Source organism: Aotus nancymaae, unplaced genomic scaffold (genome assembly GCF_030222135.1).
Source record: "Aotus nancymaae isolate 86718 unplaced genomic scaffold, 86718_ANA_hifiasm-v0.15.2.pri h1tg000108l, whole genome shotgun sequence".
Classification (NCBI taxonomy): Eukaryota; Metazoa; Chordata; class Mammalia; order Primates; family Aotidae; genus Aotus; species Aotus nancymaae.
The window spans coordinates 13,141,614-13,166,487 of NW_026988523.1; the positions used below are offsets into that span (position 1 = coordinate 13,141,614).

At 51.7% G+C, this 24,874-nt stretch overlaps 1 protein-coding gene across 4 annotated transcripts in view; it reads right to left on the reverse strand.

Annotated features, from left to right (window-relative positions):
• The window catches only part of LOC105711631 (uncharacterized), a 100,295-nt gene that overhangs the window by 17,991 nt on the left and 57,430 nt on the right, over nt 1–24,874 (reverse strand). For 2 of the 4 annotated variants that reach the window (XM_064370496.1, XM_064370497.1), the window contains 9 exons: nt 17,960–18,199; nt 14,841–15,058; nt 9,105–9,242; nt 6,418–6,531; nt 6,187–6,315; nt 5,032–5,193; nt 3,640–3,737; nt 2,987–3,174; nt 1,292–2,849 (listed from right to left, as the gene is read on the reverse strand). In XM_064370496.1, coding sequence (XP_064226566.1) covers nt 3,678–3,737; nt 5,032–5,193; nt 6,187–6,315; nt 6,418–6,531; nt 9,105–9,242; nt 14,841–15,058; nt 17,960–18,077 — 939 coding nt within the window. In that variant the 5' untranslated portion in view covers nt 18,078–18,199 and the 3' untranslated portion in view covers nt 1,292–2,849; nt 2,987–3,174; nt 3,640–3,677. Of the gene's footprint in view, nt 1–1,291; nt 2,850–2,986; nt 3,175–3,639; nt 3,738–5,031; nt 5,194–6,186; nt 6,316–6,417; nt 6,532–9,104; nt 9,243–14,840; nt 15,059–17,959; nt 18,200–19,423; nt 19,818–24,874 lie in introns of those variants that run through there. The other 2 variants (XM_064370498.1, XM_064370499.1) reach the window with 2 other exon arrangements.

Sequence of the window (24,874 nt, forward strand, 5' to 3'; positions counted from 1 at the left end):
TGTCCTCAACTGCCAGCCACGCCCCATCCTTGTTCTCACTCACCAGCTCCAGGGCCCCTTTCACAGCCCCTAGAGCTGCCCTGATGGGCCTGGGACCCCCATTGCCTGGCATCCTGGGCACCCAGGCCTGCAGATGCCACGTGGCCTCCTCTGCCCACTCCCACCACATCTCCTCCAGGGGCCATAGCGTCACCTCCAGGGAGGCGTCCTTCAGTGTGGCCAGGGGCCCGGCAACGGGCAGCCACCACCCACCATGAGGCTTCTGGACGCTCAGAGGCCTCGAGGAGACAGGGCCTGTTCTTGGGATTAAGATGGGGGGAGTGGGGGAAAAGGAATAGAGCAGCAGGCACTGGAGATTGCAGGCGAGTTGTCCCATCAGGCCTGAGCTGCCTCTGCATGGCCTACCCATAGGCTGTCCACTCCTAGAAGTGATACGAGGCTCTCTGCATCTGAACTGTTTGTAAAACGTGGTTTATGCTGGACCCCTGGCTTGCCTCCTAGGAGTCTGACAGTGTGGGCCACGCCAAGCAGCACCTGCCAATGTGGCAGCCCCCACTAAACACGCTGGGTGACATACTGCTGGGGCAGCCAAGGGCATCCGGACTGGGAGAGGACACTGGGTGCTGGCCCTGGTTCCCCTGGACTCCGCCCCGGCCCCCTTCCCTGCGCCGACACTCCTGCCTCCTCCTGCTGTAGTCAGTCACAGCCGCTAACAGCACAGTGTGCCGAGTCCTGCAGCACTCCTCCCAGTTCACTGCCCAAAAGGGACCCTGGCACAGCAGAGAGGATGCGGAGGTGACATTCAACAGCCAGTCAGAGGGACGCCCACCCTGGTGCTGGGCAGGGTCTTGGGGGCTCTGTGCTGTGCTGGGCATTACCCCGGATGGTGGAGAGGCCAGAAGTTCCTAGTCCTGCCAGGAGGGCGGTTGGGGCAGCAGCTGTGAGCGTTTAACCGCCACGTGGCCACAGAGAGCTCATCATGGAACCAGAACGAGACCCTGTGGCAGTGAGCTTCACAGAAACAAGGCTGTATGCTAAAAAGAAAGCAGGCGGAAGAGACCTAGGCAGCAGGCACCAGGGATGTTAGCGTGGAGACCCTGTAAGAAAGACAGCAGACCACGAAAAAAAGAAGGTTGGGCCGGGCGTGGTGGCTCACACCTGTAATCCCAGCACTTTGGGAGGCCAAGGTGGGTGGGTCACGAGGTCAAGAAATCAAGCCCATCCTGGCCAACATGGTGAAACTCCATCTCTACTAAAAATAGAAAAATTAGTTTGGCATGTTGGCGCTCACCTGTAGTCGCAGCTACTCGGGAGGCTGAGACGGGAATCGCTTGAACCCGGGAGGCAGAGGTTGCAGCAAGCCAAATTCATGCCACAGCGCTCCAGCTTGGGCAAGAGAGTGAGACTCCATCTCAAAAACAAAATGTTACAAAACAACCCAAGGCTGTAGGTCTGTAAGAAGTAAGGCTGGGGTCTAAACACAGCTGGGCTGCAGGCCCGCGGGAAGCAAGGCCACCATTCTGATTGACAGTGCCAAAGGCCAAGATGAGGGCTTAGGGCCCCAGACTGGGCGTGGATTTTGGTGCAGGGTTGAGCCCTCCCTCCCACACTCACATTCCAGCTCCTTCTGCAGCTGCTCCAGCCCCACCTGCAGCTGGTCCAGGTAAAGAGGCAGGTGCTGGGTCAGTGCCTGCCTCGCCTGGCTCTGGCCCCACAAGGTGGCAACCGCCCGACCACTCACCTGCATGGCCTCCGCCCTGCCTGGGACAGCCGCAGGAGGATGCCTGCCACGCCATCCAGGGTGCCTGCCAGCTGTACCTGGGCAGGGAAACCGAGGCAGAATCAGGGTGAGGTCCAGGGCAGAGAGAGCCCCAGACCCTCCTGCCCAGGGTGGGATACCTGGCGAGTGGGAGCTACAAGCCAGTCCAGAGAGGGAGCTCTCCACCCAACCCCCTGTGCTACCCACCAGGTGCTGGAACCTTCTCTTATAGCCGGACTTGCACCTGCGAGGCAGCTGCTGCAGTCCCGGACTGTGAGGACGGAGAAGAGGCTTGGATTCCCTCGGGGCCGCGCAGGAATGAAATAGACAAACGGTCTCGGTGGCAGCAGCAGGTGCGGGCCTCACCCTGGGGCTGGCTGTCTGCTCTGGTTTCTGGGCACAGATGGACCTTAAGGTCTAGGGGCTCCTGGCGCTGTGGTCTCAGCCCAGGCCCATTCACCTCCACATGGCCCAGCAGGCGCCCTGGCAGCCCTGCGCAGCAGCAGGAGGCTGTTGTTGGCAGCCTGCAGGGTCAGGCATCCCAGGGACTGGAAGGGCTGCCTGCCATCCTGGAACCGGACCTCCGCCTCTGCTGTCTGCCCGTGGGCACACGCCCACAGCACCACACTCTCTTCTCTGCCCCCTGGAGCCAGAAGGGGACCTGCTGGTGCGCCCATGATGTCTCCAGCTGCCCACTCCTCCTTCACCGCTTTCTGTAGCTCCCCACTGCCCCAGGCCAAGCCTCAAAGCCCTAGGACTTGAGAACCTGGAGCTGCACCACCTCAATCAACGTGCTGAGCCACCTGAAGCCCCCTCTTCTGTACCCTTCCCAGCAGCCTCACCCAACACAGCCATCAGTGAGGGATGCCATGCAGTCCCGACAGGGTTTCCTGAGCCTTTTTTTTGAGACAGGATCTCACAGTCACCGAGGCAGGAGTGCAGTGGCACCATCACAGCTTGCTCCCAGCTGCTGGGACACAGGAGTGCATCACTCCACCAGGCTTTTTTTTAAGTAGAGACAGGGTCTCACTATGTTGCCCAGGCTGGTCTCGAACTCCTGAGCTCAAGTGATCCTCCTGTCTTGGCCTCCCTAAGTGCGGGGATTACAGGTGTGAGCCCCTGTGCCCAGCCCTGACTTCTGACATCTTCATGCCCAGCCCCTCTCCTTTCTTGAGCCAACGGGAGCCGTGACCCAGCAAGCTGAGCTGGGACCCAGCCACTACTCACCCTCCTGATGGGCCACAGAGGCCTGGAGACAGCTTGGGGCCCGGGACACGGACAGCCTCACTTTCTCCTCCCTGTTGTAGGAGGACGGCAGAGGCCCGAGTGGAGCCCGGCCCAGGCCCTGCCCCGGTCTCTGTCCCCTGCCGGCACCAGGCTCAGGAAGGGGCTGGCTGGGGAGGCTGCGGTCAGACCTGTAGGAAACCAAGGGAAGGCACAATAACCATGCCCTATCTCCAGGACACCAGGCTCCCCACGCCACATCCCTCCCCAAGACTCCCAGTGCCCCACGACAGAAAGCGCCTATGAAAATACTCAGGGCCGGGCGCAGTGGCTCACTCCTGTAATCCCAGCACTTTAGAAGGCCAAGGTGAGCAGATCACTTGAGCCCAGGAGTTTGAGACCAGCCTAGGCAACATGGCAAAACCCTGTCACTACCAAAAATACAAAAATGAGCCAGTCTCATAACAAATCGATTTTAAATTTTTAAAAAATATCCATCTAGGCCAGGCACAGTGGCTCATGCCTGTAATCCTAGCACTTTGGGAGGCCGAGGCAGGTAGATCACGAGGTCAGGAGTGCAAGACCAGCCTGACCAACATGGTGAAACCCCATCTCTACTAAAAATACAAAACTTAACCGGGCATGGTGGTGCTCACCTATAATCCCAGCTACTTAGGAGGCTGACTCAGGAGAATCACTTGAACCCAGGAGGCAGAGGTTGCAGTGAGCTGAGATGGTGCCACTGCTCTCCAGCCTGGGCAACAGAGCAAGACACTTTGTCTCAGGTTTAAAAAAAAAAAAAAAAACACACACACACACACACTCAGACATTGTCCCCTGCAATTAGAAGAGAAGCCGGGCTCTGGCATGGCCTGTGGCCTGCTTCATCTTCCCAACCTCACCTCCCTTGCTCCCTCCATAAGGGCTGCCCCGTGTTCCCCAAGGCAAAGTCCTGCCTCAGGCCCCTTCCCTCTGCAGGGCCCCTTTTCCAACACCCTGCCCCTCTCCCTGCTTCCTCCCTACACAGCATTTACCACGCCCTGACCACAGCCCAAGCAGCTCTAGTTTGCTGTATCTTCCTGGTCCCGCTGGAATGCACCACCCAGGAGGCCGGCACCCAGGCTGTCTCTTTCACTACCCAGTCCCTGCACCTAGAGCACGGCCTGGCATAGGTGAAACATACACGTTTTCTCAATGAACAGAGGAATCGATAAGGTGCAGGAAACTGTGGCTCAGGGCCGAATCTGGCTCACTGCCCACTCTTGTAAATACTTTTACCGGAATACAGCCATATGCATTCACTTACATATCATCCATAGCCACTTTCACGAGACAGTGGTAGAGTTGGTAGTTGCAACAGAGGCTGGATGGTTCATAAAGCCTAAAACATTTACTATCTGTCCCTTTACAGAAAAGTGTGCATCCCTGGGGTGGGTGGGTGGATGGATGGATGGATAATGGTTGCAGGATCGATGGATGGATGGATGGATGGATAATGGTTGCAGGATCGATGGATGGATGGATGGATGGATGGTGGAGGGATGGAGGGATGCGAGGGAGTGAGGGTGGGAGGGCAGAAATTGGGGGATGGATGGAAGATGGGAAGGAGGAAGGAAGGATGGGTGAATGAATGGATAGATGGGTGGGTGGATAGAAGAACCAATCAACCAGATACCAACCCCAGAGGGGAAAGGGGTTGAGGAAAAGGGGCCCCAACACCTCTCTTCTGAAGCAGTCATGACAACAGCAACCCTAACTTCTGTGCCAGGCACCACGGCTGAGCATTCCTGCATCACATCTCTCTTAACTCTCACCATCACCCTACATCCTGGGACCTGCTGCTGCTTCCATTCCTCAGATGAAACACTGGAGGCTCAGAGAGGAGATGCGCCCTGCCCAGTCACCCAGCAGGCAAATGGCAGAGCCACCATGCTGGTGTCTGGCTGCCTTGCTCACACCCCTGCATTCTGTGGGCACCACCCTCCCTGCTGCCCCCTCGCCATGGGTCCCTGGTCCTCCAGCTACCCCTTTCCCCAGGGCAGACTCACCCTGGACAGGTCACAGAGCCCCAGGTGGAGGGAGTGCCGCAGCAAGTGTGCGTAGTCAGTCTGTACTTCTCCCTGGAAGCTCTGCCGGGCACAAGAGGCCCCGAGGACGTGCTCCAGCGTGGCCTCCACGATGATCTTGTCTGGCTGAGATGGCCGATGCCTCTGGAATGACAGGGCCCATGTGTCAGGGGCTTACCACGTGAGAGAATACCCATGGTCAGCTGCAGGTGGAGACCCTCACTGAGCAAGAGAATGTGCCAGGATTCCACCATCAGAGCCGTCATCAGTCACAGCACCCCCTTACACTCTGGGGCAGGATTTATTTATTTTTTTTTTTTGAGACAGAGTCTTGCTCTGTAGCCCAGTCTGGAGTGCAGTGGCATGATCTCGGCTCACTGCAACCTCACCTCCCAAGTTCATGTGATTCTCCCACCTCAGCCTTCCACATAGCTGGAACTACAGGTGCATATCACCATGCCCAGCTAATTTTTTTATATTCGTAGTAGAGACAGGGTTTTGCCATGTTGGCCAGGCTGGTCTCGAACTCCTGACTTCAGGCAATTCCCCCGCCTTAGCCTCCCAAAGTTTTGGGATTACAGGTGTGAGCCACCGCACCCTTCCCAGGGCAGGATTTCTGCTGTGAGCATTTAGGGTGCTGGACCTAAGAGCCCCAGAAACCCAGGTGGGAGGCCCAGAGGAGGAAGGGGACTTCCAGGGCCAGCTCTCCCCAGTTCTCCATGGCCTGGTTCCTGCCCCAGGCTCTGCAGAACAGTGCTGGGCCCCATGAGGAGCCCATCAGGCAGTGATGCTGGAGGAGACCCGGTCCCCGACGCCTCTAGGAACCTGAGCTCTCGATTTCCCTCCGCCCCCTCCTCAGAAGCCTCCTAGCACCCCACCTCCTTCCCCATCTGTTTCCAGCATCTCATGCTGGAAATACATGCTTTTCTTGTCTTCCAGAGCCCTCACCACATCCTAGGTAGGGAGTATTGTGCCCATTTCACAGATGAGAGAACCAAGGCGCACAGCGAGAAATGAGTTGCCCAGGATCTCACAAGCACTGGAACCCAAGACCACACGGTCCCAGAGCGGGGTGCTCCTGCAGCAGGTGGAGCTGCCCGGGGGTTCCCTGCCTGGATGCTGCTCCCCAGGCCTCACCTTGTATGTCAAGTTCTGCCTCATGCGCTGCTGGCCCCAGGACAGGTCAAGCTGTTCAATGAACATGTCCGGGGTCTGTGTTACGGCCCTGCACGCCCAGAGGGTGTCCAGGCCCCAGGTTTCCTGGAGCTGATAGGGAAGAGAATAGGGAACATGACCTGGGGGGCCCAGCCGAGAAGCCTGGAGCAAAGGGGAGCCCCACACTGGGCACAGCGGCCACTCCCCGCATACCTGCCCCGGGGCGGTGGCCAGGCAGCCGTCCCAGGAGGTGCTGTGTGCTGAGAACCTGTCGGCCCAGGCGAGCTGCAGGGTCACAGGCTGTCCTCTGTTCCAGGTGAGCTGCACCTGCATTGAGATGGGAGGGCAGTTGTGGGGGTACGGGGGAGAGGTGGGGGAGAGGAGAGCCTAACGGCACCCCCATACCCCATGTCTGTTGGGAAGTGAGAGGCTAGGGAGGATGGAGAAGCTGGTACCCTGCCCCCAATATCTCTGTAGAGGAATTAGGATCGGGGGTGGAGAGATTGCCCTGCTCCCCATCTATGGAAGAGCCCAGAGCCATTCCCAGGCTGGAGACTGAAAGTATCTGGATAAAAAAGCCGCCTCATCCCCAACACCCAGACTCAGCATCTCCAAAAGCAGAAAGCAATCGCATGCCTCACTGCGGCCTCCAGGGCCAGCAGGATCTGTCCCTGCCCATCTGACCTCATCTCCCTGTAATCCGCCCCTGCCAATCACTCTGCCCCTGTCTTATTCCCCTTCCGGCCCTCCCCAAAGCACCAGGCTTCTTCCCACCACTAGCTCCCCCACCCACCTGCCCAGTCACTCTCGATCTCATGTCCTCTTTACTTTTTTTTCTTTCTCCGAGATGGAGTCTCACTCTGTTGCCCAGGCTGGAGTACAATGGTATCATCTTGGCTCACTGCAACCTCTGCCTCCTGGGCTCAAGCAATTCTCCTGCCTCAGCCTCCCGAGTAGCTGAGATTGCAGGTGTGCACTACCATGCCTGGCTCATTTTTTGTATTTTTAGTAGAGATGGGGTTTTGCCATGTTGGCTAGGCGGGTCTCCAACTCCTGACCTCAAGTGATCTGCCTGCCTCGACCTCCCAAAGTGCTGGGATTACAGGCATGAGCCACTGTGCCCGGCCAGGGATGATTTCTTGAGTGACTGGGTCACTGCTGCCTGCATCCCTCACACACACACCCTGCAGGCTGAGGTTTCTGAAGGGCCTGGGGAGAGGCCCGGAGAGGCTCCCAGTGAGGGCCAACTCCTGGCCATCCCACTGCACCACCTGGCACAGGACACGGGTCCCATGAGCTCACTCGTATGTGGTCTGCGGGACCAGCTCCCTGGGAAGGGCACTGAGCTGGAAAAGAATGATGGCATCACAGGGGAACCAGACACACGCTTCTGCCTGGGATGGGAAAGGAGAGAAGCTTGCAGAGGAGGAGAAAGGGAGTATTTGTGGATCATTTATAGTTTCCTGCATGGTGACATATGTCAGGGAATCAAAAAGCCAAATGCTTCCTAAGGATGAGTTGATAACATAAAGGAGGGGAGTGGGTGAGGGGACTGTGGCCAAATGGAGACAGCACAGAACAGCCACCTCTCAACTCCATGGCCAAGCTATGTGGCTCTGGGCAAGTTTCTCAACCTCTCTGAGCCTCACTTTCCTATACAATGGAGGCAAGAAAGTGTCAGCCTCTGCAAGATAATACAAATAGTACACTCAGCCCAGGGCTAGATCATGGAGAGGAGCTTGTAGGAGCCACACAGTTGGTATTGAGATTTCTCAATCATTTACTGAGCACGTATTATGCTCCCAAGCCAGTGCTGAGCGCCTGCGTACAAAGAGAGCCAAGACCCGATCCTTGCCCTTATGGGGCTTCCAGGTTTGCAAGGAGATAGTCACAGGACAGAAAATGATGGGACAAGGATGGTCACAAGAGACATTCAAGGGAGAAAGGAATGCAGAGAAGCAAGCTTGGGGAGGAGTCAGGGAAGAGCATTCCAGACAGATGGAACAGCCTATGCAAAGGCTCAGAGTGGGTCGCTGTCCCTGCTGGTAGGCACCATCGTCCGAGGGTCACTTAAGAGCACTGCAGGGGTACTGCTGGGGTGGGGTCAGAAGTTTGCTTTTTTTTTTTCTTTTTAAGACAGTCTTGCTGTGTTGTCCGGCTGGAGTGCAGTGGCGTGACCTCTGCTCACCGCAACTTCTGCCTCCCAGGCTCAAGCGATTCTCCTCCCTCAGCCTACTGAGTAGCTGGGACTATAGGCACGTGCCACCATGCCTGGCTAATTTTTTGTATTTAGTAGAGATGGGCTTTCACTATGTTGGCCAGGCTGGTCTTGATCTCCTGACCTTGTGATCTACCCACCTTGGTCTTCCAAAGTGCTGGGATTACAGGCGTGAGCCACAATGCCTGGCCTTCCCCTAGATTTTCAAATGGCTGGCGCTTATTATCCGTGGCTAGCTTAAGTGCCAGCTCCTCAGTGGAGCCTTCCCTGGCCACCTGATCTAAATACGCTCGCTGTTCACTCTCCGTCACTTCAGTGCGTCTTCTCCATATCATACTACTCTCTGGCATGTTTGTGTGATTTGGGGTAGTTAACCTCCCCCACTAGAGTACACATTTGATGAAAGGAAGGATTGATCACTTCCATTTTAGGTCACACCCCAGCTTCTAAAATAGTGCCTGGCACCTAGTAGATGCTCAATAAATCATGCAAAAGGAAGAAGGGATGGATATAGACACCAGCTGAGAATCGACTCCAGCAAATTTTGTCCATTTCGCAGCCTTGCATGCCCTTCCTCCCAGGAACCAGGACATTAGGACAATTTCTGTTTTCTCAAAGGGCTGTCCCAGAATCCCCCGCTCCCACCCCAGCATGCCCTGGGCCTGGGCTGTCCTCCACACACCTGTAGGAAAGTCTGTTCCAGCTTCATGAAGTTGGGGAGACTGGCCGTAGCAGCTACCAGCCGGGTGCTGATGTGAAAACGACGCTCCTCCACGCCCAGGGCAAACGTGCTCTGAACCTCACCCTTGGAGTAGTGTAACTGGGTAAGGAAAAAATAACACAGGATAGATCTCCTCATCAGGGCTCTGATGGAACATTTAAGCAGATGCTGCCTCTAAGCCATGAGCTCTGCCTCCCAAAGCCCCAGGCCCAAGAGACCCACAGCTTCCTAGGCTAGAGAGACTTTGATGAAGCAAGGGTTTGGAGCCTCAGTTTAGGCCATCAAATGTGGCCATGGCAACTGTCTTCTCAGACCCTCCCTGCTATGACACTGACTTGAAAACATCCACCAGCCTGGGGCCAGCAGGCAAGAATTCTAGTTGCAGTACTGTTGCAGACAGCAGGGGGCAGTCTAGCAGAAAGGACAATGCTTGGGCAAGTGTCGGCGTCAAACACACAGAACTCCAAGTGTGGATCCACCACGGAGAGGTGAGCGATCTCCATCTCCAGCTAGTTCCTTACCCACCTGAGCCTCAGCCTTCTAATTCAAAACACAGGGATAAGGGCCCCTGTTTTATTATGGGTTGCTGTGAAAATTGTATGAAATAATGTACTAACTTCCAGGTTGGCTGAGCAGCATAATCACTGGGGGAAACTTATGAAAAATATAGATTCTGGGCTCCCACTTAAAACCTACAAAAACGGAGTCTCTGGGAAGAACTGGTACTTTTTTTTTTTTTTTTTTTTTTTTGAGACAGAGTCTCGCTCTGTCACCCAGGCTGGAGTGCAGCGGCACGATCTCAGCTCACTGCGACCTCCACCTCCTGGGTTCAAGTGACTCTCCTGCCTCAGCCGCCCGAGTAGCTAAGATTACAGACCTGTGCCACCATGCCCAGATAATTTTTGTATTTTTAGTAGAGATGGGGGTTTCACCATGTTGGCCAGGCTGGTCTCAAACTCCTGACCTCAGGTGATCTGCCCACTTCAGCCTCCCAAAATGCTGGGATTACAGGCTCGAGCCACCACACCTGGCTGGTACTTTTAATGAGCTCACCAGAGATGCGTCATTATGTTAGCGATACCCCTGTCAAAAATGTTCCACCTGAATCTTCAGCAAACAATCTGACAAATCCACATTAGAAGAATGTTTTGCAAAATAACCTCCTGAACACTTCAAAACTGTCAAGGCAGTTTTTTTTTTGTTTTGTTTTGTTTTTGTTTTTGAGACAGGGACAGGGTCTGCTCTGTCATCCAGGCTGGAGTGTGCAGTGGTGTGAACACAGCTCCCTGCAGCCTCAACCTCCTAGGCTCAAGCAATTCTCCCATACCTCAGCCTCCTGGGTACCTGAGACTACAGGTACACACGGCCATGCCTGGCTGATTTTTTAATTTTTTGTAGAGACGAGATCTCCCTAGGTTGCCCGGGCTGGTCTTGAACTCCTGAAGTCAAACAATTCTCCCATCTCAGCCTCCCAAACTATTGGGATTACAAGTGTGAGTCACTGCATCTGGTTGGCATTTTTTTTTTAAGGTGGTTAATGATAATAAAATGTTTAGGGGAAATTATATTGATATCTGCAACTTACTTTGAAATGTATCCAAAAATACAATGGTTGGAGAGCTATGTGATTATGTGAAATAAAATGTGAATAGGAAAATCTAGGTATATGAGTGTTTGCTATAAAATTACTTCCATTTTTTAGTGTCTAAAAAACTGTATAATAAAATTTTGAGGGGCTGGGCACAGTGGCTCATGCCTGTAATCCCAGCACTTTGGGAGGCCAAGGTGGGTGGATCACTTGAGGTCAGGAGTTTGCGACCAAGCCTGACCAACATGGCAAAATCCCATCTCTACTAAAAATGCAAAAATTAGCCAGGCATGGTAGTACATGCCTGTAATCCCAGCTACTCAGGAGGCTGAGGCAGGAGAACTGCTTGAACCCAGGGCGTGGAGGTTGCAGTGAGCTGAGATTACATCACTGCACTCCAACCTGGGTGACAGAGAGAAACTCTGTCCCAAAAAAAGTAAAAAAATAAATAATAAAACATTGGGTAAGGAAAGGTAGGGTGTGGAAGGAGAATGTTCTAGATCAGGAGTTGGCTTTTGGGTCAAATGTGGCCCACAACCTGATTTTGTAAATAAAGTTTTATTGTAACACAGCCATGCCTATTCACTGACATATCGTGTATAGCTGCTTTTGTGTTACAATGACAATTCTGAGTGGCTATAACAGCAATCATGGGGTCTGCAACCCCTACATTTTACTTTACAGTAAAATTTTGTAGACCTCTGTTCTGGATTAAGAAAATTAAAAAGACATGGCAACTGTGCACGCTGTGAGATCTGGGCCTGCATCCTGGATTTAAAACAAAACAAAACAGATTTTTGAAAGAATGTTATTGGGAAAGCTGGGAAATCTTATATGGGCTATACATTAAATAAAGGTATTACTTCAATGTTCAGTTTCCTGAATGTGGTAATTATTGTGTTAAATCAGAAAATATCCTTGTTACAGGAAAGAGGTGAAGTATTTCAGAATAAAAAGGTGACATCTTCAGAAATATCTGTGTTAATTCCTAACGATACAGAAAAAATGTGTGTATGATGATACAAATTGACGTAACATAGATGAGGAATACGGAAAGATAGTAACAATTGGTCAGTGTTCTGTCCCACAGTAACTTTTATATGGGTTGAAATGACTCAAAACTTGGGGAGAAAACTAAGATGCTCCCTGAATGAAGCCAGGTGTGGAGGTGCCACCTGTGGTCCCAGCTACTCCAGAGGCTGAGGCGGAAGGATCACTTGCTGTGATCACGTCACTACACTCCAGCCTGAGTGACAGAGCAAGACCCTGTCTCAAAAAGAAATTTTAAAAATAAAAACTGAGGCAGGGCATGGTGGCTCACACCTGTAATCCCAACACTTTGGGAGGCCGAGGTGGGTGGATCATTTGAGGTCAGGAGTTTGAAACCAGCTGGTAAGATGGTGAAACCCCATCTCTTAAAAAAAAAAAAAAATTAGCTGGGCATGGTGGTACACGCCTATAATCCCAGCTACTCAGGACGCTGGGGTGGGAGAATCACTTGAACCTGGGAGGCAGAGGTTACGGTGAGCCGAGATCATGCCACTGCACTCCAGCCTGGGTGACAAAGTGACTCTGTCTCAATAAATAAATAATAAAGAAACAAAGAACGAAGTTCCCTGAAAAACTGTGCAGTTGTAGTGAAGTTTGGGGAACTCCAAAGTCATGCATAAATGCTGCAGAGGACCCCAGCACACAGCACGTGCTCCGTAAGGAAAGTTGGCCCGGGCCAAGGGCTAGGAGGGCATCTAGCAAAACACGGTGGCTGGCTGGAAAATGAAGTGACCAGCCACAGATGTGACCATTCATGCATGCACTCAGCCATTCATGCCCTCAGCCTCTCAAAGTGCTGGGATTACAGGCATGAGCCACTGTGCCCAAATTGCAGAGGAAATATTTAATGGAGGCACAATTTGTACCAGAATGTACAGTACTCAAAATAGCAGCATAATATAGTGATGTAATAGGAAACATACACTTAATCTCTGCCCCAATCCTTGACACAGAGCTCCTAATCCCTTGGAAGTAGGAAGTCCCTTTTGTTGATAGGAGCATCTTTGGTTCTAATGAGGTGACTCTTAGTGGATTCCTGGATAGGACTGGTCAACAGAAAGACCAAGCCATGATTAGAGCTTGGAACTTTCATCCTCCGAGAAGGGGAGAGGGGCTGGAGATTGAGTTAATAGGCAGTCATGCCTGCATGATGAAGCCACCACAGAAATCCCTGAACCATAGGGCTCACAGAGAGTTTCTGGGCTGAACACACGAGGATGGTGAGCCCAGAGAGGGCAGGGAAGCCCAGCACCCCTTCCCCCATACCTTGCCCTATACGTCTCTTCCATCTGGCCGTTCTCCAATCACAGCCTCTATAAGCAATGAGTAAATATAAATAAAAGGTTTCCCTGAGTTCTGTGAGCCACTTTTGCAAATGAACAGACACAAGATGGGAGGAGGTCATAGGGACCTCCAAGTTATAGCCAGTTGGTCAGGAGGCAGGAGAGAGCTCAGAAGCAGAGGGTGGACAGGAAGGGTCTATAGGAACCTGAGAGTGGGGGAGGATCCCCTCCTCCAGGAAGCCCTCCTGAGCCCCTCCAGCTCTCAAGTGCTCACCAAGCACAATGGGCAGTCGAACCTAGGTTCTTCCATTGTGATGGGAGCATTCATGATAGATAACATGAAGAGTTATAATAATCTACAAGTAATAATGTATAATAATGTATAAAAGGTGGCTCATGCCTGTAGTCCTGGCACGTTGGGAGGCTAAGGCAGGAAAACTGCTTCAGGCCAGGAGTTCAAGACCAGCCTGGATAACATAGCAAGATTCTGTTCCTACAAAAAAGTACAAAAATTTCACCAGGTGTGGTGGTGAGCCTGTAGATCCAGCTACAAGTGAGGCTGAAGTGAATGGTGTCTACAACTGTGGGAAGTCTTGCACACATAACCTGAGGGGTCTAATGCCACCTCCAGGTATACAGGGTCAGAACTGAGTTAATTTGTAGGACAACCAGTTAGTGTCCACCAGAGAACTGCTTGATGGGGAAAAAGACCCCCCGCCCCTGGTCACAGAAGTGTCGTGTCTGAGCACTGAGAGGACAGTAGCGGAGAACAGTTTGGCATTGCCTATGACACCCGCAGCAAAGATGGTAGCCACTGAGCATGCCCACTGGCCCTGGCTTGGAACTCACATGCAGCGCTCAGTTCATCTACCCTAGGAAGCAGGTGCAGAAACTGAGGCACGGAAGGGAGAGTGGTCCCAGAGGCAGCAGTGGCAGAGCCGGGACTTGAACCCAAATGGTCAACCCCGGACCCCAGGCTCCTGAGCATGCCACCATACTTGACACATTAGTATGTAAATATCTACTCAGACGCAAGACCAGATGGAGACGCGCATTCCTTGGGGTCACTAGTGATTTTGTTTCATTCCTTTTTACATTATAACTATTTTAGAAACAAGCTTGTTCCACTCTGTTGCCCAGGCTGGAAGGCAATGGTGCAATCATAGCTCACCGCAGCCTCCAACACCGAAGTTCAGGCAATCCTCTTACCTCAGCCTCCCAAGTAGCTGGGATTACAGGTGCATGCCACCACATCTGGCTATTTTAAAAACATTTTTTTGTACAGATGGGGTCTCACGATGTTGTCCAGGCTTGAACTCCTGAGCTCAAGCAATCCTCCCACCTCAGCCTCATGAGTAGCTGGGACTACAGGTGCACCCTGCCACATCTAGCTAATTTTTTTTTTTTTTCATAGAGATGGAGTCTTGCTATGTTGCATAAGCTGCTCTTGAACTCCTGAACTCAAACAATCCTCCTGCCTCAGCCTCCCAAAGCCCTGGGGTGTGACCCATGGTGCCCTGCCCTTTATACATCATCCTTTGAGCCATCTACAATGAATGCTCTCGTAACAACACAAAAAACAAATACAGGGTGAAAGTGGAAAACTGAATGCCACCCGCTTTTCACGCCCTCAGTGGCACTGAAGGGGGTGACATGGGTGTGGTCTCAGAGGGACAGAGAGGGGCCTCTGAGTGAGGATTTCCCATGTCCCAGGACACGTGCCTTTTGCCCTCTGTGGTCTCCCCACCTCGTCGCAGGCCACCTGGGGACCGTTACCTTGCTGGGGTGATCTTTCCAGACAGCTGCAGCCGAACAGCCCTGGCGGTGCTGAGGACAGCCTGGTGGAGAGGGACACTCACACCCCAGCCCCGGCTGCTTCTCCGAGTATCCTGGCTGGCATCGACCTCCAGCAGAACCATCTCCCGGCTGGACATTTGCACAGATAGGGACCCATTGAGGCTGTACACTCTGTAGTGCCCGGCAGCTGCCTGCACCTGCAGGGAGGCAAGGGAAGGACAGGAAGGGCCTGTGGGATCCTGGGTGTGGGGGAGGGCTGCCTCCTCCTCCAGGAAGCCCTCCTGAGCCACTCCATCTGAGCACTCACCAACCATGGTACACAGCACACAATCAGGAAGAGAAAAACACAGAGGGAGGAAGGGGGAGTTAGCCTACCCCAGCCCCAGCTCCTGGCCCAGGAGTACAGTCTCATCTTGTCCTTTCCACCACATGTGGAATGGGAGTTCTTATTGTGAAATGGGGAAACTGAGGCTCTGAGAGGGTCACATAGGCCACCTGAGTCTGCCTAGCTCTAAAACTTGTGCTGGTGCCTGAAGGAGGCTGGTGGGGGAAGCAGAGGACATCTTTGCAACTCCTCCACAGAAAAGGAGGCCCCGTAGAGTGCCTGCCAGGAACCAGAGGACCCAGAACTTCTGGGTTCAAAGGGGATGGCATCTGGGTGCCCAAGCGGTTAGGCTGGGGTGAACATGTGGCTGGGCCCAAAAAGGGTACTGAGGGTAGCAGTGGGGAGTGGGAGCAGAGGGGCCCAAGGCTCCACCAGCTCCGTGGGACCCGAGTCCCTCCCTTTCCTGATCTGGGCCTCAGTCTCCTCATCGGCAAAGCAGGTTTAGCCCTGTGGTTCTCAATCCAGCCTATGCATTACAATCACATGGAAAGTTTTTTTTCCCCCGCCCCCCCCCCCCCCCCAAACCAAGACAGAGTCTTGCTGTGTCACCCTGGCTGGAGTTTGGTGGTGTGATCTTGGTTCACTTCAACCTCCACCTCCCAGGTTCGAGCGATTCTCCTGCCTCGGCCTCCTGAGTAGTTGGGATTACAGGAGCCTGCCACGATGCCCAGCTAATTTTTTTTTTGTATTTTTAGTAGAGATGGGATTTCACTATATTGCTGAGGCTGGTCTCAAACTCCTGACCTCAGGTGATCTGCCAGCCTCGGCCTCCCAAAGTGCTGGGATTACAGGCGTGAGCCACCATGCCCGGCCTGAAAAGCTTTTAAAAGAATGCCTGGTGCCTCCATAGTGAACTGATAAATAAAATATGATACATCCAGACAACAGAATATTAGCCAGTGCCAATATGAAATAAGCTATTAAGCTGAAAAAGACAGAGGAGGCCTAGCACAGTGGCTCATGCCTGTAATCCCAGCACTTTGGGAGACCAAGGTGGACGGATCACCTGAGGTCGGGGTTTGAGACCAGCCTGACCAACGTGGAGAAACCCCGTCTCTACTAAAAAGACAAAAATTAGTCAGGCATGGTGGCGCATGCCTGTAATCCCAGCTGCTCAGGAGGCTGAGGCAGGAGAATCGCTTGAACCCAGGAGGCAGAGGTTGTGGTGAGCTGAGATTGCACCATTGCACTCCAGTCTGGGCAATAAGAGCGAAACTCCATCTCAAAAAATAAAAATAAAAATAAAAATGTCAATGTTTGAACCCATGACCCAGCATCCAAGTTTCCAGGGGAACCCACCCCGACTCCCCAACGATTTGGGGACTCACATGAGCTCTGAAGCCAGATGCCTGGGTTCCCATCCAAAATCTTCCACTCGTGAGCCCCATGATCTTGGGCAAGTCACGCCACCTCTCTAAGTCTCAGAGCCGCATCCACAAAATGGTACCACAGTGCTCCACACCCCCCACAACATCAAGAGGTGTTCACAGGATAATCCACAAAGAGGGTTTAGAACAGAGCCTGCCACGCAATCACTCCACGGACGTCAGCTCCTAGAACAAATGGTTCATGTGACAGCACTTCCTCCAATCTAAGATGCCAGCAGCGCTCAGATGGGCTGTGATTTTAGGGAATGCCGCAAAAGCAAAAAGGTTGCTAGTGAAACGGTGACCTGTGTCCGTGTGTAGATACATCCTGACTTCAGGACATCAACCCGTGAAAGCTGGGGCCTCTGAGAACAAGCAGATCCCTCCATTCAGAGCCATTCTTCAGCTCCATTCAAGTTCCTAAAACCCAACACACAGGGAACGCACAGCATTCCTGTGCTTAAAAAATGCTATCAGGGCTGGACACCGTGGCTCATGCCCGTAATCCCAGCACCTTGGAAGATGGAGGGAGGAGCATCACATGAGGCCAGGAGTTCAAGACCAGCCTGGGCAACATAGCGAGACCCCGTCTCTGCCAAAAAAAGAAAAAATACAAAAGCTAGCTGGGTGTTGTGGTACATGCCTGTGGTCCCAGCTACTCGGGAGACTGAGGTGGGAGGATGGCTTGACCCCAGGCGGTCAACGCTGAAGTAAGACGTGATTACACCACTGCACTCCAGCACAGGAAACAGTGAGATCCTGTCTCAAAAGAAATTTATCTTGAAATTTCTCAGGCTAGGTAAAGTGGCTCATGCCTGTAATCTCAGCACTTTGGAAGGTTGAAGCAGGAAGACAGCTTGAGGCCAAGAATTCAAAACCGGCCTGGGTAACGTAGTGAGACCCCACCTCTAATCAATTTTTTTATTGCTATCAAATTAAGGGTCTGCTCCACATCTCCTGAGGGCCTCATCGCTGTTGAGATTTCCTATTTACACCTCCAGGTCCTGAATTAGCCACTGCCTAATTCCTGTGCAAACACCACACACACCCTGCTCAACGATGCCACAAACATCGTGGGGAGGGGGGCGGGTGGACGGGGCGGGGGGGCAGGCAGTGCTCTCTAGGGCCCTGGCCCTGGGGGCTTCCACCTGGATGTCTTTGTCCACCTCTTTGCTTCCACACTGAGCAAAATACCCTGGGTCAATAAAGCCCTCTTGGAGCATTACACGGCTTCTCCCAAGCCCAATACAGGGCAGAGTTTGGAGGAAAATTCTGGTTCTGTCCATTTTCAAGAGTGAAATGTGATCCTGCATCCCCACCTCCTGGCGGCTAAAAACTCTTCTCACCTGGACAATCACTTCCAAATGATGGACTGGAAACCCCTGCCATCTGTTCTTGTTTCTGCAGGGGCTGTCTGGCTAAGCACGACGCTGCATGTGCGGCCTCTCTCCCTCGGGCCCGCATCCTGCCTTCCTTCGGCCCATCTCCCAGCAGGTTGGCTGCTCACAGACAACCCTTGGCAGGCGAGTCGAGGTCATCCCTGAGGGAGCAACGTCCAGACCCGGAAGTATGGAAGAACTGTTGGCCTGTGGGGATGTCAGAGTTGGAAGAAAAACGCAAAGTCGGAGTCAGATCTGTTCAGCTGGACCGAGACCTGTTGCGGGGAGTTGAAGAAGGGTCAGAGGGAACAGAGAGGGAGATGCAGAATCACCGGAGATGCTGCTGGGCAAATGCATCCCAGAGCAGGCCCAGAGCTCAAGCCAGAAACTTCTGTCCTCCCTCAATACTCCTCAGCCCTAAATCTTACTTAGGCTCAACTCCTGAAAAAGGATGCTTAGGAAGTGAAGCCCTGGATGGGGCCACCGGGTAGACCACTCTGGGACCCCCTGTTCCCTGCCATGGTGCCTGCTCATGGCACCCCCCAGTCAGGCCACCTTCTACTTGACTGTGAACCAGGTACTGTGCTACTAGGTTCACAGTGACCGTCTCATGAAATCCTCAACACTGCTTTGCTGGGTTGGTGTTACCATCCCATTTCCCAGCTGGCAAAACTGAGGTTCAGTGAGGTGCAGTGATTCACCCAAGGTTACACAGCTAGTTAACAGTGAAACTGGGAAATGAACTTGAACTTATCTAACACTAAAAGCCCACTAGATTTAACACTCCTCAAAGATGGGGACAGTCACCCTTGCACCCCCAAGGCACATCACAGAGCCTGGCACACAGCAGAGACACAACCCATCCATGCTGAATTAGTGGACATGAACATGTCCATGGATGAACAAATGAACAGCTATGAATGAGTAAATATACCTACAATGGCTGCTATATAGTTACCAAACTGCATTTCCTTTTCTTCCTGGACATACAGCTAAAACTACATTTCCCAGCCTCCCTTGCAGCTAGGCGGGGTCATGTGATAAGAACCCAGGCAGGAATGACCTTTCTACTTATGGGTCTGGCCCATAAGTAGAAAAATTTCCTGCATAATTCTCCACTGTCTCTTCCTCCATCCGCCATCTGGGGCAGAGCCACAGGCTGGGGAGGCCTGGATCCTGAGAGACTGTAGGGAGCAGAGCCACGCTGAGCTGAGACATGAACACTGGCCTTTCACAATGAGGCAAACATTTGTTTACAATAGTCAATGCACCCTGACTAATCGCACACACACTGCCAAAATAAGGGCTGTGCTGTTAGCTTCCCGGGGTCTCTCCCCCGACATCTCCTGAGATGTTCCACACAGGGCACCTTCACTAAAGGTTGTTAAAAACTGCCTCCCTAGGTAAGGGAGCAGAATTCAGCCTCCTCACCTGGGATGTGACGTTGTGGTTGATGGCAGCTGGAGCGTCCACGCCAAAATTGAATGTTCCTTGGGGATTCTGTCTAAAGATGACGCCCCCATCCGAGCTCAGGGCCTGGGCAGTGTTTCTAACAACAAAAAAAAAATGGCTGCACAGGAAGCTACTAAAGCTATTCAGAAATATCCTGTCACCCATTCACCTAAAGTAAACTTACGTCAAAAAAAAGTAACCCATTCATTTCTAGTAGTTCCAAAGTGCCCTTTCCCCCTTCTTAGGCACAACCTGCTCCAGAAGCTGCAGGCATCCATCTCCTTCTCAGCTCAACAAACTCCTCTCAAGTTAAAAACCACAAAGCCCCCTCCTGCTCAGCTCCTGCCAATCGCTCCTGTGTCAAAAAATTATCTTTTAGTCTTGTCTTCACCCCGCCCCCAAAAAAACAGAACTAACCCTCTCCTACCAAATCTACAAGCTCTTTTTCCCCGGGTTTAGGCAAAATCAAACCCCCAGGACTGGCAAACACTGTCCACCGGTGGCTGTAAAGCTTCTGGCTGATGCCTTGCCTGTTCGGGTCAAACAATATCCTCTAAGTCAGCGGGCTGAACAAAAAACAGTCAGCCCCATTCAACAGCTATTACAAGCCAATATACTTACACCTGGCCAGCCTGCTTAAAACACTCCATTTCTGCCAGCTCAAAAACCCGGGACAAATGATTACCGGCCTGTATAGAACTTGTGGAAAGTTAACAAATGGACGGTCACAGTCCATCCAGCTGTCCCCAACCCCTACACGCCGCTCAGCTTGCTCGTGTACACTATCTCAAACTTCAAAAATGCTTCCTTTGCCATCCCTTTGGCTCCTAAGGGCCAACCCATTTTTGCTCTCAAATAAACAAACCCTAGTTCAAACAACACAACCCCATTAACGTAAATCCGGTTGCCCCAGGATTTAAAAAATTCTCCAACTCTTTTTAAAAAGGCCCTTCGGCAAAACCTTGTGGCACTTCAAGCCAGCCATCCCAACTGTACCCTACTCCAGTACGTAAATCATTTATTGTTGGCTACTAAGACTGCCAAAAGCTGCAACATACTAAAAACTTACCTGACCTTCTTCAAAAAGTGTAAGTATCGGGTCTCAGCCAAAAAGGGCCAGCTTTGTCTTTCCAAAGTCTCCTATCTAAAATGTAAATTAAACCAGAAAAAAAAGCACTCACCAACGCTCAAAAGGGGGCCATCTTACAAATCCCCACCCCCACCACCAAAAAACAGGTACCTGAATTCTTGGGGGCCGCAAAATACTGCCGCCTGTGAATATCTGGGTTCGTGGAAATTGCCAAGCCTCTGTACACTGCTACAGGAAAAAAATGGCTTTTAGTTTAAACTAACATGAAAAAGCAGGCCTTCCAAAACTTAAAAAAGGCACTCACAAAGGCCCCGGCTTTAGCCCTCCCAAATATCTCAGAACCATTTCACCTGTTTGTCCGTAAAAATCAGGGAGTTGCTGAAGGTGTGCTCACTCAAACCTCAGGGCCATGGCAACGCCCAGTGGCGTATTTGTCTAAAAAACTAAACCCTGTGTCCTCGGGGTGGCCAAGCGGTCTGTGAGCCCAGTTCATAAGGCCGATAAGCTCGCTCTGCGCCAAAACTTAACCCTTCCAGCACCACATAGTGTAAAAACACTGCCGCGTGGCGCTGCTGGTGAATAAACGTCTAAGGCCCGCATCCTGCAATATCAGAGTCTGCTGTTAAATCAGCCCCGGTTAACTTTCTCCCCCACAAGGTGTTTAAATCCAGCTACCCTACTCCCTAATCCAGACTTCACCACCCCACCCATAACTGCCAGGAATTGCCAAAAACCACAGAAACAGGTGAACCCCATCTCCAGAACACTCTTTTAAACGAGGCAAACACCCCCGTGTTTACAAACGGTAGCAGTTTCCTTAAGCAGGGGGTACAAAAAGCTGCTGTGGCCGTCACCACGAAGACCACCGTACTGCAGGCCCAGGCACTGCCAGCTGGTCCCTCACTCACCCCCAAGAGGTGGACTGCGCTCCGGGTTACCCCACTAACTCTACGTCCAGCCGTCCCTCTCCCACAGCCTGATTTACCCAACCACCCAACGTACTCCTCTAAAAAGAAAAAGCAGGCATCGAATCTGCAGGCCAGTAAAAATCAGGATAAATAGTGAATCCTCCCAAACTCCAGAATCTTCCTGCCCCACGCCCTCGGAGAGGCCTTAATCAGCCGCCTCCATTCTTCCACCCACTTGGAAGAAACAAAGTTAGCCCAACTTTGAAAAAGCCGTTTTAAAATTCCACACCTCCAGAACTTAACTAGCCAAGTGGCGTCCCGATGCCCGGCTTGTGTGCAGGTGAACGCCAGGCAAGGCCCGAAGCCTGGGTTGGGCCATCGTCTCCGAGAGAGAACGTAGCCCAGGAGAGAGGTGGGAAGTTAATTTAACCGAAGTAAAGCCACACCGGGCGGGGTATAAATACCTCTTGGTGTTAGTAACACCTTTTCCGGATAAACAGAGGCTTTTGCCACCAAAAATAACACTGCCACTACCGTAGTTAAGTTCTTACTCAACAAAATCATCCCTCGTTATAAATTGCCTGTTGCGATAGTGTCTACTGATGGGCCGGCCTTCACCTCGTCCATAGCTCAGTCAGCAAGGCGTTAAATATTCAGCAAAAACTGCATTGTGCCTATCAGCCCCAAAGCTCTGAACAGGTAAAACGCATAAATCGTACCTTAAAAAGTACTCTTACAAAATTAATCCTGGAAACCGGTAAAAATTGAATAAGGCTCCTTCCCTTAGCCCTGCTTAGGCTTAGGTGCACCCCTTACAAGGCAGGATTCTCGCCTTTTCAAATCACGTATAAAAGGGCCCCACCTGTTTTGCCTAAACTCAGGGCTACCCAGTTAGCAGAAATATCCCAAGCTAACTTGTTACAGCACTTGCAATGTCTCAACAGGTTCAAGATATTATCCAGCCACTAATCCAGCTCCTCATCTAACAGGACCCTGCCACCCCTTCCGTCCTAGTCACCTGGTGTATGTTAAAAAGTTCCAGAAGAAAAATCTCGTTCCTGCTTAAGCACGGCCCTAAAAGTGAACGGCATTCCTGCTTAAATTCATCACTCCCGCATCAAAAAGGCCAACAGAACACAGCAAAAAACATGGGTCCCCAAGCCTGGGTCAGGCCCCTTAAAACTGCGCCTAAGTCGGGTGCAGCCATCAGACTAGTTCTTTTTGTCCACTTCTCTTGTCTGTTCCTGGTCGTTCAGCCCTCTGCCTGCTCTTATTCCTTTATCCTCACTTCTTTTGCAACAGGCCAAGTACTGGCAAGCATCACCTGGAAACAAAGTACCTGCAATACAGTTTCTTTTTCAATCAATTTATGTGTTTTGTTCCCAAAGCCCAGCCGTTCCCTTGAAAACCAGCAAAGCTTGCCCCTGTAGGCAGGAGCGGGATTTGTTAACCTTGCTGCAGGGTTCAAACACGCCGGAAGTGAAAGTAAATGCAGATGCTCAAAGGGTGCAAAAAAGGAACTCCAAGGAGCAAATTTCTACCTCGGTCCTGAAAACCACCCTAACCCTGCCTGCCGGAATAGTTACAAGTTTTTCTGCCCTTCTTGGTCATGTGTAACCTTGGCTACTTACCCGGGGGGACTAACTCGGTCCCCAACTCTTTCCATAGTTCAAACCTCTTGTCCTAAACTATGTACTATGAAAGGCTGTAATCCCATAGCTACAACCGTCCGTAACCCTAACTCAGTTCAATGGTACTACGGTATCACGTGGGAACTGTATCTCTGTATCAAAGGGTTTAATCTCAAAACTACGTTTACCATTCAAAAGAAGGTCCTAATCCCCTAAAGCCCTCTTAAACCCATTGGTCCCCTAACTGAGGAGACCCCATGTTCCACCTGCACCCAAATAAAATTAGCCCTATTGGGCCAACTATCCGATCGCCAGTTCAAACTCCCCAACCCCGGCTCAGCATCAACACCTCCAGCTGAGCTTAATGTCCATCCTGGGAGAGGGCATCGCCTTCTTAATGTTACTCAGCCTAAACAGGCCCAAGATTGTTGGTTATGCCTGAAGGCAAAACCTCCGCGTTATGTTAAATTGGAAGTTAAGGTCAAATTTAACACTGGCCCTCTTTCTTGTCATGCCCGTCCCCATTCACTCACACTAAAAACGTCTCAGAAAACGCCTCCTGCCTAGTTAGTAATAGGCACCACCTGCCTGCTTCCCGTCTCCAGGCCACCTGCAGCCAGACTCTGCTGACTTCCCTAAATCCTTCAGTCTCCCACCAGGCACCCAGCGATACGTGGTTGGCTCGCACCTCAGGCCTCACCCGCTGTATCAGTGAAACTGACCCTAAACCTCTCCTGTGCGGGTTAGTTCCTGTCCTCCCCCAGGTCTATGTGTACGGCAAACCAGAGAAACAGCTCCTTATTCCCCACCTAAATTCCACCGAAAGGTCCGCGGGGTGCCCCACTCCTAGTGCCCCTTTCAGCTGGCCTCAATGTGGCTGGGTCAGCAGCGATCGGCACAGCCGCTTTGATCCAAGGAGAAGCTGGACTAGGGTCCCTAACTCAACAAGTAAATGCTAACTTAAAGAATCTCCAATCGGCCGTAAACACGCTACATGCCCTGGTTGAGTCTTTAGCTAAAGCTGTTCTTCAAAACCGCCACGGCCTAGCCTTGCTGTTCCTCTCCAAAGAAGCTTTATGCGCTGCTTTGGGGGAAGTTGCTGTTTTTATGCTAACAAGTCTAAAGTCATAAACACCCTTCAAAGGGTTCGGAAAAGTCTAAATAAACACCAATGGGAATGAAAAAATAACATCCCATGGCACCAAACGTGTTTAACTGAAGTCCGTGGCTAATTACTTTAATAACTGGACTCACAGAACCTCTTCTCCCCTCTCGTTGTGTTTAATTTTCGGGCCTTGTTTATTCAATTAGTTAATTAGCTTTATAAAACAGCGCAAAGCTTCTGTATCTTAAAACTCAATATAACCCTCTCGCTATAACTAAGGAATCAATAATTTAAATCCCCAAAACACAAGTGGGGAATGTGACAACCTGTTTTTTGTTGGCTTAAACCGACTCTCTCCTTAGCTAAAAGCTGTTCAGGCCTCATGTTAGCTTCTCGAGCCGGACAGACTCCATCTTAGCTTCTTCGTTTTAGTTACTCGCCTCATTAAGTATGCAACTGTACCGTGTAGCTGGGGCAGGATAACACCGGGCGCATCCCGGAGTGCATCTGCCAGCAAGAGGCCGAGTTAAGCAGTTCCCGCGGCGCCTGGGAACGCAGGTGCTGTCGAGTGCCCAGAGCCCCCATCGCTATAAGTCTTTTTATAACATCTCTAGCCCTTGCACCTGGTACTGTTTTATTTCTCATGTATTAGTTTATCTTTTTAACTTTTTGCTTACTCTGCTTCTGTGAAAACTT